The sequence below is a fragment of the Phyllobates terribilis genome, unplaced genomic scaffold (assembly GCF_046119375.1).
Source record: "Phyllobates terribilis strain yellow unplaced genomic scaffold, ASM4611937v1 Scaffold_5__5_contigs__length_657084704, whole genome shotgun sequence".
Taxonomy (NCBI): Eukaryota; Metazoa; Chordata; class Amphibia; order Anura; family Dendrobatidae; genus Phyllobates; species Phyllobates terribilis.
The window spans coordinates 507,219,971-507,235,592 of NW_027362765.1; the positions used below are offsets into that span (position 1 = coordinate 507,219,971).

Below are 15,622 nucleotides of genomic sequence, written 5' to 3' on the forward strand. Positions count from 1 at the left end.
TAGCCGTGACCTCAGCTGCCAGTTCCGATGGGTCCATTTATGTGTCCCCTTTCCTTACCGAAGAGGTGCGGGGTGGTCTAAGGGAGTGGCATGCCTCCTGGTCACCATCTATTTGGGAGAGTTGTTTCTCTTGATCAAGAATTGAGGCCATCTTTCTATGATTAGAAATGTCAATATGGCTTGAAAAGGTGGGCTACGAAGGAGGCAGCAGTCCATAAACACAAAAGTTGGTATGTAAGATAGCCTTCAGCTAGTTGATGACAAGAAAGACCTTGAGGGTTCTGAATGTGGGGATCAGATGGTTAAATGGGAAACCATAGGGGAGAACATAAGCTGTTAATTAGAATTCACATGGTCGGCGCCTGAAACGGAAGACTTACAGATTCATATTTTGCAGGTTGTTCTTATTTCATGGTCATCAGAGTATACTACCTATTGTCCATTTATAGATTTTATGCCACACTGTGGCTGGGTATTAGAAGGTAGCAGTAATAAATCTTGGATGCAGTAGCGGGTTAAGACTGGTTATGGTGTTATTTTGCATATATCCACAAGATGCTGCCAGAGACTCTGCGATGATGATATTAGAGATCTTCTGTATATTAGGAAAAGGAGAAAAGGAGCCCACTGCAGGATTCTCATGTGCACAGGCTTTTTTTCCACCTATAGAGCAGTATCTATGTGTCTATAGAGGTTTTATAGTGGAAGGGTGATGCCACATATAGGACCCGGTTTTATTGGATTGCCCAGTATGGATTTATTGTGGCCTATGTCAGAGTCTGTGCTGCTAATAACCAGCTTCTCCTCGGGTCTCACTCTCCCCAAGATGGCGGGCGCTTCTGTGGCGGGAAACCCCCTCAGGCGGCAGATACGGCTCAGAGGGCAAGCCTCCGTGGCCGCCAGCAGCTCCGGTGTCCTCTCCTCTATGTGGCCCGTATGAGCGTGGGTCCGGGACCCTGCAGTGCACGGCGTGGGGCTGGGCATCAGGGTATTCCCCTAACTCCGTTCCAGATCTTACCGGACAGCAACTCAGCAGTCGCAGCGCTTCTCTCCGGTCACTGTCTCTTGTCCTTTGCGGCAGGAGGAAGCCGAGCTCCAAGCGATCCTCAGAGCCTCCGCGTGCCCTCCCCAGTCAGTACCGCCGGCACCCTCCTGGGCGCGCTCCGGGACTACCCAGCAGGAAAGACCGCGGCTTCAGGGATCCAGGTAGGCCCGACCTCAGAAATCGGTACCGCTGCTCTTGGAGGCTCTCCGCGGGATGCCTTCCAATTCTGGGTTGTCACCTGAGATGTTAGAATGGTGGATGGACCTGAGAAACTTGTTTTAATTGCAGAAATTGCGAGTTAGACTCAGGGAGCTCCCAGCTTGATGTCCTTATCCTTCAGCAGCTAGACACCTAATCCTTTTTAATATTCTTTATATTCTCAAGAATTATTGAATTTTTACTTTTATACTTTACAGCTCGTTGCCTAGGTTACCCGCCACCGGGGTAACAGTCAAACAGCCTGAGATCAGACCGCAGTGCACGGACTGGCCAGCGATTGCCCGACCTAAGCATGACAGCTTTATGTACTTGTATGAAGCTGTCACGTTCGGATCAGGAGAACCTCTGGCCAGTCTGTGCACTGCGTTACGATCTCTGTTCCGTTTGGCCGTCTGACTGCGCCCTAAGAGCGACAAGTTACTTAGGTAAGGAGTGCGAGCCTGCAAGGAGGCTGTATACTTTAAGGCCTGCTCGCACCTCTCTAAAGCTGGTTGGATCTGGACGGTTTCAGTCCTCCTTCACTACTCCCATGTTGCAGAGGCAAATCTGCCTGTGCTTGAGTCCTGGGAGAGCGCTCAGTTTGGACCAGTGATGCAACCATCCCAGCCTGAACTTTAAATCTTCAGGAGCACACCAACTCCCACAACCAGGAAGCCGGGAGTCAGGGGAGTGGTGCACTCCTGAAGATACAACTTCAGAAAATTCTTTTAAGGCAATGTTCACATGGTGCGTTTTTGCTGTATTTTTTAATGCAAATTAAAAGCTGCTTTTTACAGTATGAGCAAAAGCTATGAGATTTCAGAAATGTCATGCACATACTTGTTTTTTTTTCTGACTGAATTGGAAAACTGCTGCTGTTTTGAAATCTGCAGCATGTCACTTCATTCTGCGCTTTTTCACCATAGAAATAATAATCTTTTTATTTATACAGCGCCAACAAATTCCGCAGCGCTTTACAATTCAGTAAGAAGTAAATTAGAAAAACTCCAGCACCATCTCCATATCCATCACAAGAGATGTAAAGTTAAAACGTGCATTTTATTAGTTCCATTAAAAAAGCTCCATATGTAAGGCAGACCTTACGCATTTCGAACCAAACAGGGGTTCTTAATCATACTTTTTTTCTTTTTGCTTTACACTTCAGACAATTGAAAGACATTATTGGCACTGTGCCTATTGGGGCTCAGAATCTACATTCCCTATCAGTATGTTTTTGGAGTGTGGGAGGAAACCGGAGAACCTGGAGGAAGACAACCCAAACACGGGGAGAACGTACAAACTCCTTGTAGATGTTGTCCTTGGTGGGATTTGAACCCAGGACCCCAGCGCTGCAAAGCTGCAGTGCTAACCACAAAGCCACCGTGCTGTAATGAGAAAGTGCAAAAACACTGGAAAAAAAACACAACCCTGCGCATTTGTTGCATTTTTGGTGAATAAAAATAACTTTATTGAGCATGTACTGTAGACAAATGACACATGTAACCAAAAAAAGTAGCATAAAGGCACCAAAACTTGCTTTTTATCAGCAGCTTCTTTTCTGCCAAGAGAGGCAGAAATGGAACTGAAATTTCTGCTGTAAATACTTAACGTGTGCACACAGCCTAAGGCCGGGGTCACACAAGCGTATAACATGGCCGAGTGCTATGTGATAAAACATCTCATAACATTCGGACCGAGAATCGGTTTGCACTTTACCATACAAGTCTATGGGTGTGTGTGAAACATCAATGTCAATTAAGTGCAGTGTGATTACCGTGGATGCTGGCAATGGAGAAATTAATTTCTCCGTCTCCTTCTTACCTGTGCTGTGATTCTCTTATGCAAGAGGATCGGAGCACAGAGCACTGACACTCGGCTCACGCTTGCAGCAGGGTTTGAGCCGAGTGACATTAGCATATCACATCGAATGCAATATGCTAGTGTGACCCCGTCCTAAGTCTCCTGCTCCTGATACAGCTGGTAAGGGAGCAATCTGCAATTGTCTTAAGGCCATATTCTATTCAGTTTTGGCGTGCAGGTTCTCAGCTCTGGTACACTGCTGACCGGGGCCTGCGTTAGCACCCGGCGCACCTGGGCAAGTGCCGGGGCCCTAGACTATCAGAGGAGCCCGCTCGCCATCGAGGCCTAGGTCGCTTCCCTGCATCTGTGCAGGACCGCTGACGCTGCTTGACTGCTGGCACTTCACCAGACATGGCGGCACGCAGTGCGCTGTGCGGCTATGTCTGGTAGTAATGTGGATGGTGCTGGTTCTCAGCTCTGGTACACTGCTGATGACATCAGTAATCCGTGTTTATAGATGCTGGCAGTGCGCTCTGCCAGAATACTGTACCACTCTGCCTGTAAGGTATGGGAGATCCTGTACGGTGCTGTAGTCTATGAAGCTCACTGTAAGCTGCTGCCTTCTGCTGATTTCACATCATTGTGCATTAGCCTTACTACACTCCCTGACAGAAGTTATGTCGCTTATCCATGTTATGTAAATAAAAGCTTATAACCTGACGTTCATCCATTGGTTTTATAAATTACTCTTTTGAAAGCTGAAACCCTCCCAAATTTGATTTAGGTTAAGAAAATAAATTGGCATCAATGCTGAAATATTAATCATTTAAGGCTGTGTGCCCACAATGCGTTTTTTAATCGTTTCCACAGTGGCAAAAACGCTGCAGAAACGCTTAAAAAATGCATGGTAGAAGGCCTGCCATGTTCCCCAATGATTATCATTGCGGAAAAAAACGAAGCACTACCAATTATTTTGCGGAAGCTCTGCGTTTTAGCCGCCATTGACTTGCATTAGAACGCATGGATTATGCATCACTGTATATGTAGATGCGCAATCCACGCGTTCCAATGTGCGGATGGTACCCGGGTCTAGAGGAGAGGAGACTCTCCTCCGGACCCGGGTACCATAGAAACTGTGAAAAAAAGAATAAAATAAAAAATAAATATGATACTTACCTTCTGGCGGCCCCTAGTGCGCTCCTCCTCTCATGCCGGCAAATCGCGATAGACTGAAGGACCTGCGCTGACGTCATAGTCATGTGACGGGTCATGCGACGCTGACGTCGGCAGGTCCTTCAGTGCAGTGTACCGCGATCTGCCGGCAGTCAGCACCGAGTGAAGCAAGACTGCGGGGGCCATCGGAAGGTAAGTATATATTTTATTGTTTATTTTTAACCATTCTTTAGGTCACACTATATATATCCATAAAGGTTGGATGGATTTATATAGTGTGACCAAGTTGACAAGCACTTTCCAAGTGATGCTAAAATCGCTTGGAAAGAGCTTGTCAACCCGCATGCGGAAATGCAAGTGAAGAACGCTTCACATCCGCATGTCCCTGGCAGGAAAAACGCATGTACAATCCGCATGCGTTTTTTATTCCAGGGGAGATGCAGAAACGCTCAGGAAAAATCCAGAGCATTCCTGCATCGTGGGCACATAGCCTAATAAACACAGAATGGTCAGATTTTGGCAAGACAAAAGTTTTGTCGCCCTCAGAAAGTAATGTGATATTCAAACAAATAATTATCTTAAAATACAAATATATGTTGCATAACATTGGTGAATGAAGTTGTGGTGCTATTAGAGTCATATTTAATATTTTGGGTGACTTCCATGAGCTTGAAGGACTGTATCCATGCGGTTCAACAATGATTCATACAATTTATTAATGAAGTCATCAGGAATAGCAAAGAATGCAGTCTTGCATGCCTCCCAGAGTTCATCTAGATTCTTTGGTTTTGTCTTCCAAGCTTCCTCTTTCATCCTGCCCCAAACATGCTCAATGATGTTCATGTCTGGTGGCTGAGCTGGCCAGTCCTTGAGCACCTTGATCTCTTTTGCCTGGAGGAACTTTGTTGTAGAGATGGATGTATGAGATGGAGCACCATCCTGCTGCAGAATTTGACCCCTTTTATGATTTGGAATGTAAAAGGTAGCTAATACTTCTTGATATTTTAGGCTATCGATATTGTCTTCCACCTTGCAAATGTTTCACACACCCCCATACTGAATGTAACCCCAGACCATGATCTTTCCAACACCAAATTTAACTGTTTTCTGGGTGTATTTTGGATCCATATGGGCTCCAGTAGGTCTCCTGCAGTATTTACGGTGGCTGTGGTGTAATTCTACTGATGATTCATCAGAGAAATCCACCTTCTGCCACTTTTCCAGCGTCCATCTGTTTAGCAGGCTGTGGGACTTTGCAAATGCCTTTTGTTTAGTGCTGGCTTCTGGGCATTGATTCGACCATGGAGGCCATTTCGAGACAGAATCCTACAAACTGTTCTAGTTGACACAGGGACTTGAGGTGACCAAGCCTGTTGGAGCTCGGCTGCAGTGGAAGAGGGGCATGCTTTGGATTTTCTAACCAACAAACGTTCCTCCTGAGCAGTTGTCTTGTGGGGTCTGCCGGACCTGGGCTTGTCAAACACATCTCCAGTCTCTTCAAATCTTTTTTTAATTCTTTGTACTTGACGTTGAGATACATTAAAGGTGCCAGCCACCTCTGCAGTGGATCTGGTCTTCAGCCTCTTGATAATCAAGGCTTTGGTCGCAGGGTGGATTTTTGGCATGTTGTCAGAGCTCAAGTTGCAGTTCAAGTGAAGGTCTGGGGTGCTGGGTTTCCTTTTATACACACCCACTAATTAACCGATCATTTACTGAGCACTGGTGAGGATGTAAACTAGGATTGGGTGCATTATATGACCAGGCGACAAAACTTTTGTCTTGTCAAAATCTGACCATTCTGTGTTCATTAAATGATCAATATTTCAGCATTGATGCCAATTTATTTTCTTAACCGAAACCAAATTAGGGAGGGTTTCAGCTTTCAAAAGAGTAATTTATAAAACCAATGGATGACTTTAACCTCAGGTTATAAGCTTTTATTTACATAACATGGATAAGCGACATAACTTCTGTCAGGGAGTGTATATATACTGCCCTCTTCTGGTCATTATGTGGCTTAGTATCACAAGTGTTATATATGCCTATTCTGTAGGTATTTGTGTGTGGGTGCTTTTGCTTATTTCTGGCTACATATCCTGGTTCTATAAATCTATATTTTATACCATCTGTTGTGTTTTTATCAACATTGCAAAAGTTTGCTCCACTAAATCTCTTCTTTGTCTAACTCACAAGGTTTTGATCCTTTTTTCCAGTCATTATTTTAACTATATTTTCTCCAATAACCCCCCACGGCAGCACACCAGAGGTTGTAACCCCACCCTAATAGGGACAGGAAACACGAAGAGGTCAAATAGTCCCTCCCAAATCCTCCCTCCAGTGTTTTTTCCTATCCCTATTGGGATGAAGAGATCATCCTATGGTGCTCTGTGCTGGTGGCAGGCACTGGGGAAGATTAGTAGCCGGCCAGCAGGGTATTGATTGGCCTTACCTCTCCTCTCCAGACGCTGCTCCTGTCTCCTATGTGGACTCAGGACTTCCCCTCCAATCCGCGTCTTCGGGTAAGGTCTGGGGGATCTATGAGCTGAAGGCCTCCCTGAGCTCTCTAGCCCGTCTCCTCCCCCGTCCTCACGCGCCAGACCTAGGAAGTGTGGGACGCTGGGCTCTGATACCTCCGACTTGTCCCGCGCTGGAGCGCATATGATGCAGGCCGTTCGCCAGAAGTGATGTCAGACGTCGGGCGTCTTTTGATGATCTCACTTTCGTTTTTTGGGCCCCACGCTGGAACGTAAAGGCGCAAATGCTCTCACACCTAGACGATGGGGGGGAGGAGTCCCTCTAATGAAGAGGAAGGTGCTGGGTCCGGTCACACATATAAGAGCCCTGGACAGAAAACATCCTAAGGTAGGACCAATCCTGTGTGGTTAACATGGAAGGTTTAGGTTCTTCCCACCTATTCTGGCATTGGGAGTACTCTCCATGGTGCAGGTATGGTTTATGATAGCTTTATTCCTTTTCCCTCTCTTTCAGGAGGACAAGGAACATGCACCAAAGAGCAAATCTAAGGCATCAAGCTGCAAATGTGCAATTTGTGCGAAAAAGTTGGCATCCACTCATAGGAAATCCCTATGTCAGGATAGCACTTAGGAAATCCTCAGAGGAGCAACCCTCCCTAATGGAGGAAATAAAAGGGATATTCTGCCAGGAAATCCAGTCTTCCCTGGCCTCTTTGTCCCAGTCTACACACATTCCCAGTATACCTTCAGCAGCTAAAAAGAGGAAGATTAGCGAGGAAGAAGAGGGAGACTAGGACACTCAAGAGTAGATGTCCATACCGGAGGAACTTCTAGAGGAAGGCTAAGTAAGCCCAGGCCCGGAAGCTCTCCAAGATAGGAAATACTATTTCTCTTCTGAAAACATGGAAGAGCTCCTTATGTCAATAAGGAGAACCATGGAGGTAGAAGAGGAGAAGACTACCCGTACGGTACAATAAGAGATGTTCAGGGGTCTCTGGTCAAGGAGCAGATTGGTATTTCCCATGCATAAGAATATCCAAGACCTAGTCTTGGAGGAATGAGATTCTCCGGAGAAGAGGCTAAGCAAACCGCTGAACTGAGACAGGTTTCCAGTGGATGAAGAAACTGCGGAATGCTGGTCCAAGGTACTGAAAATAGATATTCAGGTTACACGAGTGGCCAAGAAGATAACTTTGCCATTTGAGGATTCCTCCCAACTGAAGGATCCCCTGAAGGGCAAAATGGATGGCCTTTTAAGGAAATCCTGGGAGGCTTCAGCAGCACTGCTGAACACCAATACCTTCTCCACATGCGCAGTACGATCAATGTCTCGTTGGCTTATACAACTAGAACATCTTTCTGCGGTTACTCCCAGAGAAGACATTCTAGCGTCTTTACCTCTCCTCCAAAACGCCATGGAATTTCTGTCAGGCACATCGGCGGTAAGAGTGGCAGCAAGATCGTCAGTCTTATCGAATTCAGTAAGACTTTGACTTCAAAAATAAAGTTGTGTTCTATTCTCTTTAAGGGAAAATACATGTTCTGACCAGCTCTTGACGACAAACTACAGAAGGCTTCAGACAAGATGAAATCCCTGCCTGAGCCTAAAAGCTCTAGAAATAGATCCTTTCGGCCTTTCCAAGAAACCGCCTCCTCACTACAGAGGAAAAGGAAAGTCAGGCAGATGGAGCTATGCAAAAGGTGGACGACGCAGAAATTTATTTCTCTCCCAAGGCCAACGTCAAATTAAACCATGACGCCAAGACAAACGTAGGGAGTCGTATCTCAGGATTCCTTCCCCAATGGTGCAGGTTATATACAAACTCATGGACCCTAAAATACGTCCAAGAAGGAGTAAAAATAGAGTTTGCCTCCTATCCCCCACAGAGAGTGAAAATAACACAACTCTCATCTCAAAAAATTCAAGACACCCTAATATTCAGTCTGAAAAACCTACTATCCTTAGGGGTATTCTCCCTAGTTCCGGAAAGGGAAAAAACAGGGGACATTATTCCTGTCTTTTTCTGATAAAGAAACCAAGTGGGCCCCACCGAATTATAATAAACCTGAAACCCTTGAACCAGCACATTATATACAGGAGGTTCAAAATGGAGTCTATTAGATCAACAGTTCCCCTGACAGGACAAACGTTCACCAGGGCTACGATCGATTCTACAAGACGCAGTAGCATAGCTTCTGGGGGCAGAGAGTGTGGTCACCCCGGGCCCCGTGCTCAAGGGGGGCCCACCACGGCAATCACCCGGAGCTACACTACCCTTAACTATATCGGAGTGCACAGTGCTCCAATATGGTTAAGCCAGGGCTGCATAGCATGTTGCTCGCTGCTGGCTCCCTTTTCCCTGTGCTCAGATGTATTCACATCTCTTAGACGTGAATAAGTCTGAGCAACACTGCAGCGCTGGGAGGAGGGGAGCGCTCCTCATCTCCCCAGCCCGATGTGCAGTGAACCCCATCACTCTGCTGCTGTCAGATGATTGAGCCGCAGAACAGCAAAGCATGGAGTCACTGCTTGCATATTTTGGGGCAGTGAGGAATATTGTGAGAGGGATCAGCGTGGGGGTGGGCGGACAATATTGAGTAGTGTTGGGACAGTATGTAGAGGAGGGAGCATGGGGGACAATATGGAGGAGGGTTAAGACAGTATGGAGAGAAGGGAGCATGGGGGACAATATGGAGGAGTGGGGGGGACCATTTGGAGAAGTGGGGGACATTATTGATATGTGGGGGGCCGTATGGAGAAATGGGTTTTCAATATGAAGAAGTGGGGAGACAGTATGGAGAGGTGGAGGCATGAGGGACAATATGGGGGAACAGGATGGATAATTGGGAGCGTCTGAGCACCATATGGAGAAGTGGGAGTGTGGTGGGATTTTATGGAGAAGTTGGGGACAATATGGATGAGTGGGGGACCATATGGAGAAGTGGGGGACATTATGGAGAGGTGGCAGTGTGGGGATACCGTATGTAGAAATGGGAGTGTGGATGGACCGTATGCAGAAATGGGTGTACAATATGAAGAAGTGGGCTGACAGTATAGAGAGGTGGGAGCTTAGGGGACAATATGGAGACATGGGGGTACAGGATAGAGAATTGGGAGCGTGTGGGGACCATATGGAGAAGTGGCAGTGTGAGGGGATGGTATGGAGAAGTAGGGGAACAGTATGTAGAGATGGGAGCATGGGGGGACATTATGGACAGCTGAGAGCGTGGGGGACAATATGGAGAAGTGCGGGCACAGTATGGAGAAGTGGAGGAACAGTATGCAAAGATGGGAGCGCGGCGGGACAGTATGGAGAGGTGAGAGCTTTGGGGACACAATATGTAGAGATGGGAGCGTGAGGGGACCGTATGGAAAGGTGAGAGCTTTGGGGACAATATGGAGAAGTGAGGGTGGAGTATGGATTCAGGTACTGACAGTGGATCTGGTAATGGATTCATGTACTGACCGTGGTCCTGATCGTGTACAAATGTACCAATCCATAACTGATCAGAGGTCATCACGCAGCTGAGGCTGTCACCTTTCTGCCTCTGGCTTCCTACAGTGGCTTTCAGCCTGCTGCTGCGGTCACCCTGCTGTCGAAGTGAAAAAGGTAAGCGCCTTAAAGAGCAAAAGGTTATAGGGACTTTTATTGTATATGAGGGATATTAATGGGAAGGCACAGTATCTTGTGGGCAGTATGCAGAGGAGGAAAAGTGTGGTTCTAGTGATGTATTCATCTATTGATGGTAGTTCTGGCACTGCATTCATTTACCTACAGTATAGTAGTTCTGGTGCTACATTCATGTACTGATGGTGGTTCTGTGTATATGGGAGTTGTGGGCCCACCATACTGTGTATAGGAAAGCAGTGGGGCATTATATTGTGCATAGGGGAGCTATGGGCTAATCATACTGTAAATAGGGGAGCTGTGGGGACATCATACTCTGTATAAGGGAGCTATGAGTCCAACATACTGTATATAGAGGAGCTGTGTATTGGGGGACCCAGTGGATATTATTCAATTTCAAGTGGGCACCATGGTGGCTCAGTAGTTAGCACTGCAGCCTTGCAGCGCTGGGTTTAAATCTCACCAAGGACAACATCTGCAAGGAGCTGGAATGTTCTCCCAGTGATTTTGTGGGTTTCCTCCGGGTTCTCCGGTTTCCTCCCATATTCCAAAGACATACTGATAAGGAATTTAGATTGTGAGCCCTAATGGGGACAGTGCCAATATTGTCTGTGAAGAGCTGTGGAATTAATGGTGCTATATAAGTGAGTAAAATAAATAAATAAGTGGGCACTTAAGAAGCATTATTGTTATAAGGGCAATAAAAGGGCAAAATGTGGACACTTTTCTAGGGCATTTGCACAAGAAGTAATTTTACCATCTAAAGGGCACAAAGGAGGCATTATTATTTTGCAAGGGACACAGTGGTGGGCACTATTATGTGAGGCACTAAGAGGAGCTCTGTTTTTGTACCACACAGCAGGTGCTGTAACAAGGACACATTCACAGCAGAGGCTCAGTATTGGGGTATCAGCAGGATGAGGAGTTTGTATAGATTGGGAATAGATGGGGATGGGGCTGGAAATGTGAAAAGTCAAATGTGTTTTCATTGTATTCTTTGCAGAATTCAGGTATATATACCTGTACTGTAATTACTTGTATGGTCTGCAGGTCTGGTATCTACCACTATATGGTCACCATATGGTGGTAAGATCAGTGTTGGTCTTTGTATAGAAATTAATTTTAAGTAAACAGCGTGTTTATCTGCTGAGGTTCCTCTATACCTAAGGTCAGGGTTCACCACTGTAGTTGTACCCACAGTTACCTGGTCAGGGGCCCACTCAGATGTTTCGCTACCCCCCACCCCGAGTTGAACACCTAGCTACGCCTCTGAAAAGACGCATACTATCACATTCCTATTCACTCAACTTATCGGAAGGTTTGCGGTGGTCCAGGCAAGTCAGATAATGCACTTCAATTCAATATCCTCCCGTTCGAGATAACATCGGTGCCATGAATCTTCAAGAAGATTATGGCAGAAGTTATGGCTTACATCAGAGGTCAGAATATTTGCATAATACCATACCTCAATGACTTCTTGTTTGTGGTCCCCTCAATACCGTTACTCCAGAAACATTTACAGACAACAACCCAGATCCTAACATCTCTGAGATGGCTAGTGAACTACCAACAGTCCAACAAGGTTCCATCCACGGCAAAGACGTTCCTAAGTGTTCTACTGGATTCTCCCAGTCAGACATAATTTTTGCCCAAGCAAAAGCAGAATCAGTTAAGATCAAGGATTGGTGTACTATGGAGCAACAATATTTCGATGTCTGTGAGGTTTGCTATGTCAGTCCTCGGCTCCATGACATATTGCATCCAGACGGTAGCTTGGGCCGAAGCACACATCAGAACCCTCCAGACCCATATTCTTGCAAATTGGAAATGATCCCCAGAATCCCTGGACATGAAAATTCCAATACCTGCCGCCCTGGTAAAAGCCTCTCTATCCTGGTGGCTCAGCCCAAGGAACCTACACAGGCGAGTCCCCTGGATCCAGGACCCTCTGGTGACAATAAAGGTAGACGCCAGCAAAAGAGGATGGGGAGCCATCATCTCCCAAAACTCCTTCCAGGGACTCTGGTCAAAAAAGGTCAGCCAGCAATCTTCCAATTTCAGGGAGCTGAAGGCGGTACAGGAAGTACTCAGATCAGCAACATCTCTGATCCAGAATGTCCATGTAAAAAATCTACTCAGACAACTACGGTCACGCACCTATGTCATCAAGGAAACATGAGACACGAAGGCCTGAACACTATATCAGCAAGAATATTCTCCTGGGCCAAAGAGCATCTTCTCTCCTTATCAGCCCTCCATATAAAAAGTTCTGTCAACATCCAGGCCGATTTCCTGAGCAGGAGAGATATTAATCCGGGAGAATGGAGCCTAAATCCAGAAGTCTTCGCGATATTGACCAGAAGGTGGGGTTGCCCAGAGGTAGATCTTTTCCGGATAGGATGCCAGATCGCAAAAGTAGCCAAGTACTTTTTCATAAACCCAGATGATACCTGTCTAGGCGTGGACGCGTACTCCCACCAATGGAAATTCAAACTGGCGTACACCTTCCCTCCGGTTCCAATCCTACCAAGAACACTGCCGAAAATAAGAACAGAGAGGGCCAGAGTAATCCTGATAGCACCATTCTGGCTGAAAAGAAACTGGTTTGGCACCTTAAGCAACCTGATTAAAGACGGTCCCCTGTTCCTTCCACCAGTTAGAGACCTCCTTCACCAAGGGCCAATTTACCATCCAGACCTCGAGAATTTACACCTGTCTGCCTGGCTTCTGAATTCTCAATATTAAAAGCCAGGGGCCTCTCAGAGCCATTAAGACCCTTCTAAAAAGCAGGAAGCCTATAACAAACACAATATATAACAGAAAATATGGTAGACTTTTGTATCATGGTGTGCGCCTGAACATCCAGATCTTTGGCAACCAAACATTGCCTAAATCCTTGATTTTTTGCAGTATGGCCTGGAAAAAGGTTTCAAACGCAGTACCCTCAAGGTCCAGGTGGCAGCATTAAGTTCTTATTTTGACCAGAGCCTGGCTGAATATCGTTGGGTGAAGATATTCATTGCAGCAGCCTCCCACTTTCATCCTAGAATGCTCGATCTAGTCACCTCCTGGGACCTTAATATCGTCCATAAGAGGCTGACACTTCCACCATTTGAGCCCTTATCATCAATAAAACCAGACAGACTGTTGTGGAAGAAGGCCTAGGTTGTAGCAATCACTACAGCCAGAAGGGTTAGTGAACTGCAGGCTCTCCTAATTAATGAGCCATACTGGAGAATCCTGGAAGACCGACTTATTTTTCGTCTCGACCCATCATTTCTATCTAAGGTAGTCTCAGAGGTCCACAAATCTCAAGAGATAATTCTTCCCTCATTCTGCCAAAATCCACCAAAGAAGAGGGAGGAAGAATTCCACACTCTGGACGTAAGAAGAGTGGTCCTTCATTACCTCCAAGAAACACAGATGTGGAGGAAAGACCAAAATCTGTTTATCCAACTTTATGGCCAAAATAAGGGAAAGAAGACTTCTAAAGCTACGATTGTCATATGGATCAAAAGAGCGATTATTGAAGCATATTAGATTCCGAACCTCTTGCCTCCAAAGAAACTGACAGCTCGCTCCACTAGAGCAGTATCGGTCTACTGGGTTGAGAAAGCCAGCGCTTCCATCGAGCAGGTCTGCAGGGCTGCTACCTGATCCTCGATCCAGATCTTCTCCAAACATTACAGACTAAACTTAGCGTCTGTTAGAGATTTGTCCTTTGGGAGAAAAGTTCTCCATGATATTGTCCCTCCCTAGACATTACTCTTTGGTATTCCTCCGGTGCGCTGTCATGTGGGGTTATTTGAAAAAATAGAATTAGACTTACTCTGTAATACGGTTTCCAATTACCCACCACGACAGCATGGGTAATTCCCTCCCTTTGCTCAATTATTTCTTATATTTTCGAATCAAGTGATAATAAATTATAATTTGAAGCATTCATAGTCTTGTGGTCCTTTGTAATAAAACTGGAGGGAGGATGTGGGAGGCACTATTTGACTCTTTGTGTTTCCTGTCCTTATTAGGGTCCAGTTACATCCTCCAGTGTGCTGTTGTGGTGGGTTATTAGAAACTGAATTACCGGTAAGTCTAATTCTACTTTTATCTGCCTCCAGACATGAGTTGCATGTTGAAAGCCGGAAAAGTAAGAGAAAGTTAAAAAAAAAAAAACTCTCCTTAAATCCCCTTCTCATCTGGGATATGTATCTTGAGATTCATCTTTCCGCAAGGAAATTCTTTCAGATGATTCTGATTCAAATGATCTGCATGAATATTTTCTCCTGCACACTTATAAGCTGTTAGATTTCATCATGGCAGTAAAAGGGAATGTGTCATCAGAAAATGACCTATTGTTTAATGAGGACTTGTCAGTAGGTCAAAATTGGCTAGTGTTTGCTTGAATTTTATTCCTGTTGTTCTCCTTTGCATTCTAGATTTAAAATTTTTAAAAATTCACCATACAGAGGCAAAGCCGCTTCATGATATTGCCCACATGGCAATCTTTGACTACCACTGCATCCAAGTAAAAGGCAGAGCTCATCACATCATAGCCTATGAGAGTGGTGGCGTGAGGTCAATGAAGAGGTCTTCACAAAGGAAAATCACACAGGTTATGCTGCTCGGGTTATGGTTGAGGCGGCGTAATATATGGTAGCCAGACCCCGCTAGTCTTAATTCTAAGTACACTAACTGCTCGACATTACATTGATTTCGTCATGGATCCAGTGTTAAAGCCATTTCTCTAAAGTGTCCCAGGAGCCATTTTTCAACAAGACAACACCAGACCGCATATTTCCCCTCTACTGTGAGCAGCGAGGCGTAAATGGTCTAACATGGCCTGCAGCGTCTCCAGACTTGTCTCCCATCAAGCACATCTGGAACATCATTAGTCAGCAATTTGCACAGGGAGCTGCCAGCAGCGGATGTTGATGATTTGCCCAAATGCATCCAGTGTGGCAGAAAGTTCCTCAGACAGCCATTAAAGGGGTTGTCCACTACTTTCACATTGATGCCCTATCTATAGGATAGGGCATCAATCTATAGGATAGGGCATCAATGTATGATCGGCCGGGGTCCCGCACGCGGCTTCCTCGCCCATCAGTTGTTATTGGTGCCAGCGGCTGCCGGCCAGAAGTCCTTACCTGCTGTGCTTGGCTGTTCTGTTGTTGTGGCCGGCGCTTGTTACTGCACATCCACCTTCCATTCAATTGAATGGGAGGCTGATGTGTAGTACCCCGCGGCGGCCACTACAGATGGACGGCCAAGCACCGCAGGTAAGGACTTCCGGCCGCCGGCACTGA

At 46.0% G+C, this 15,622-nt stretch overlaps 1 protein-coding gene across 1 annotated transcript in view; it reads left to right on the top strand.

Annotated features, from left to right (window-relative positions):
* Positions 1-826: 826 nt before the first annotated feature.
* The window catches only part of LOC141271647 (uncharacterized), a 52,153-nt gene continuing 37,357 nt past the window's right edge, over positions 827-15,622 (top strand). The window contains exons 1-2 of the mRNA XM_073681689.1: positions 827-934; positions 1,012-1,206. Of these exons, the coding sequence (XP_073537790.1) occupies positions 827-934; positions 1,012-1,206 (303 nt within the window). The remainder of the gene's footprint in view (positions 935-1,011; positions 1,207-15,622) is intronic.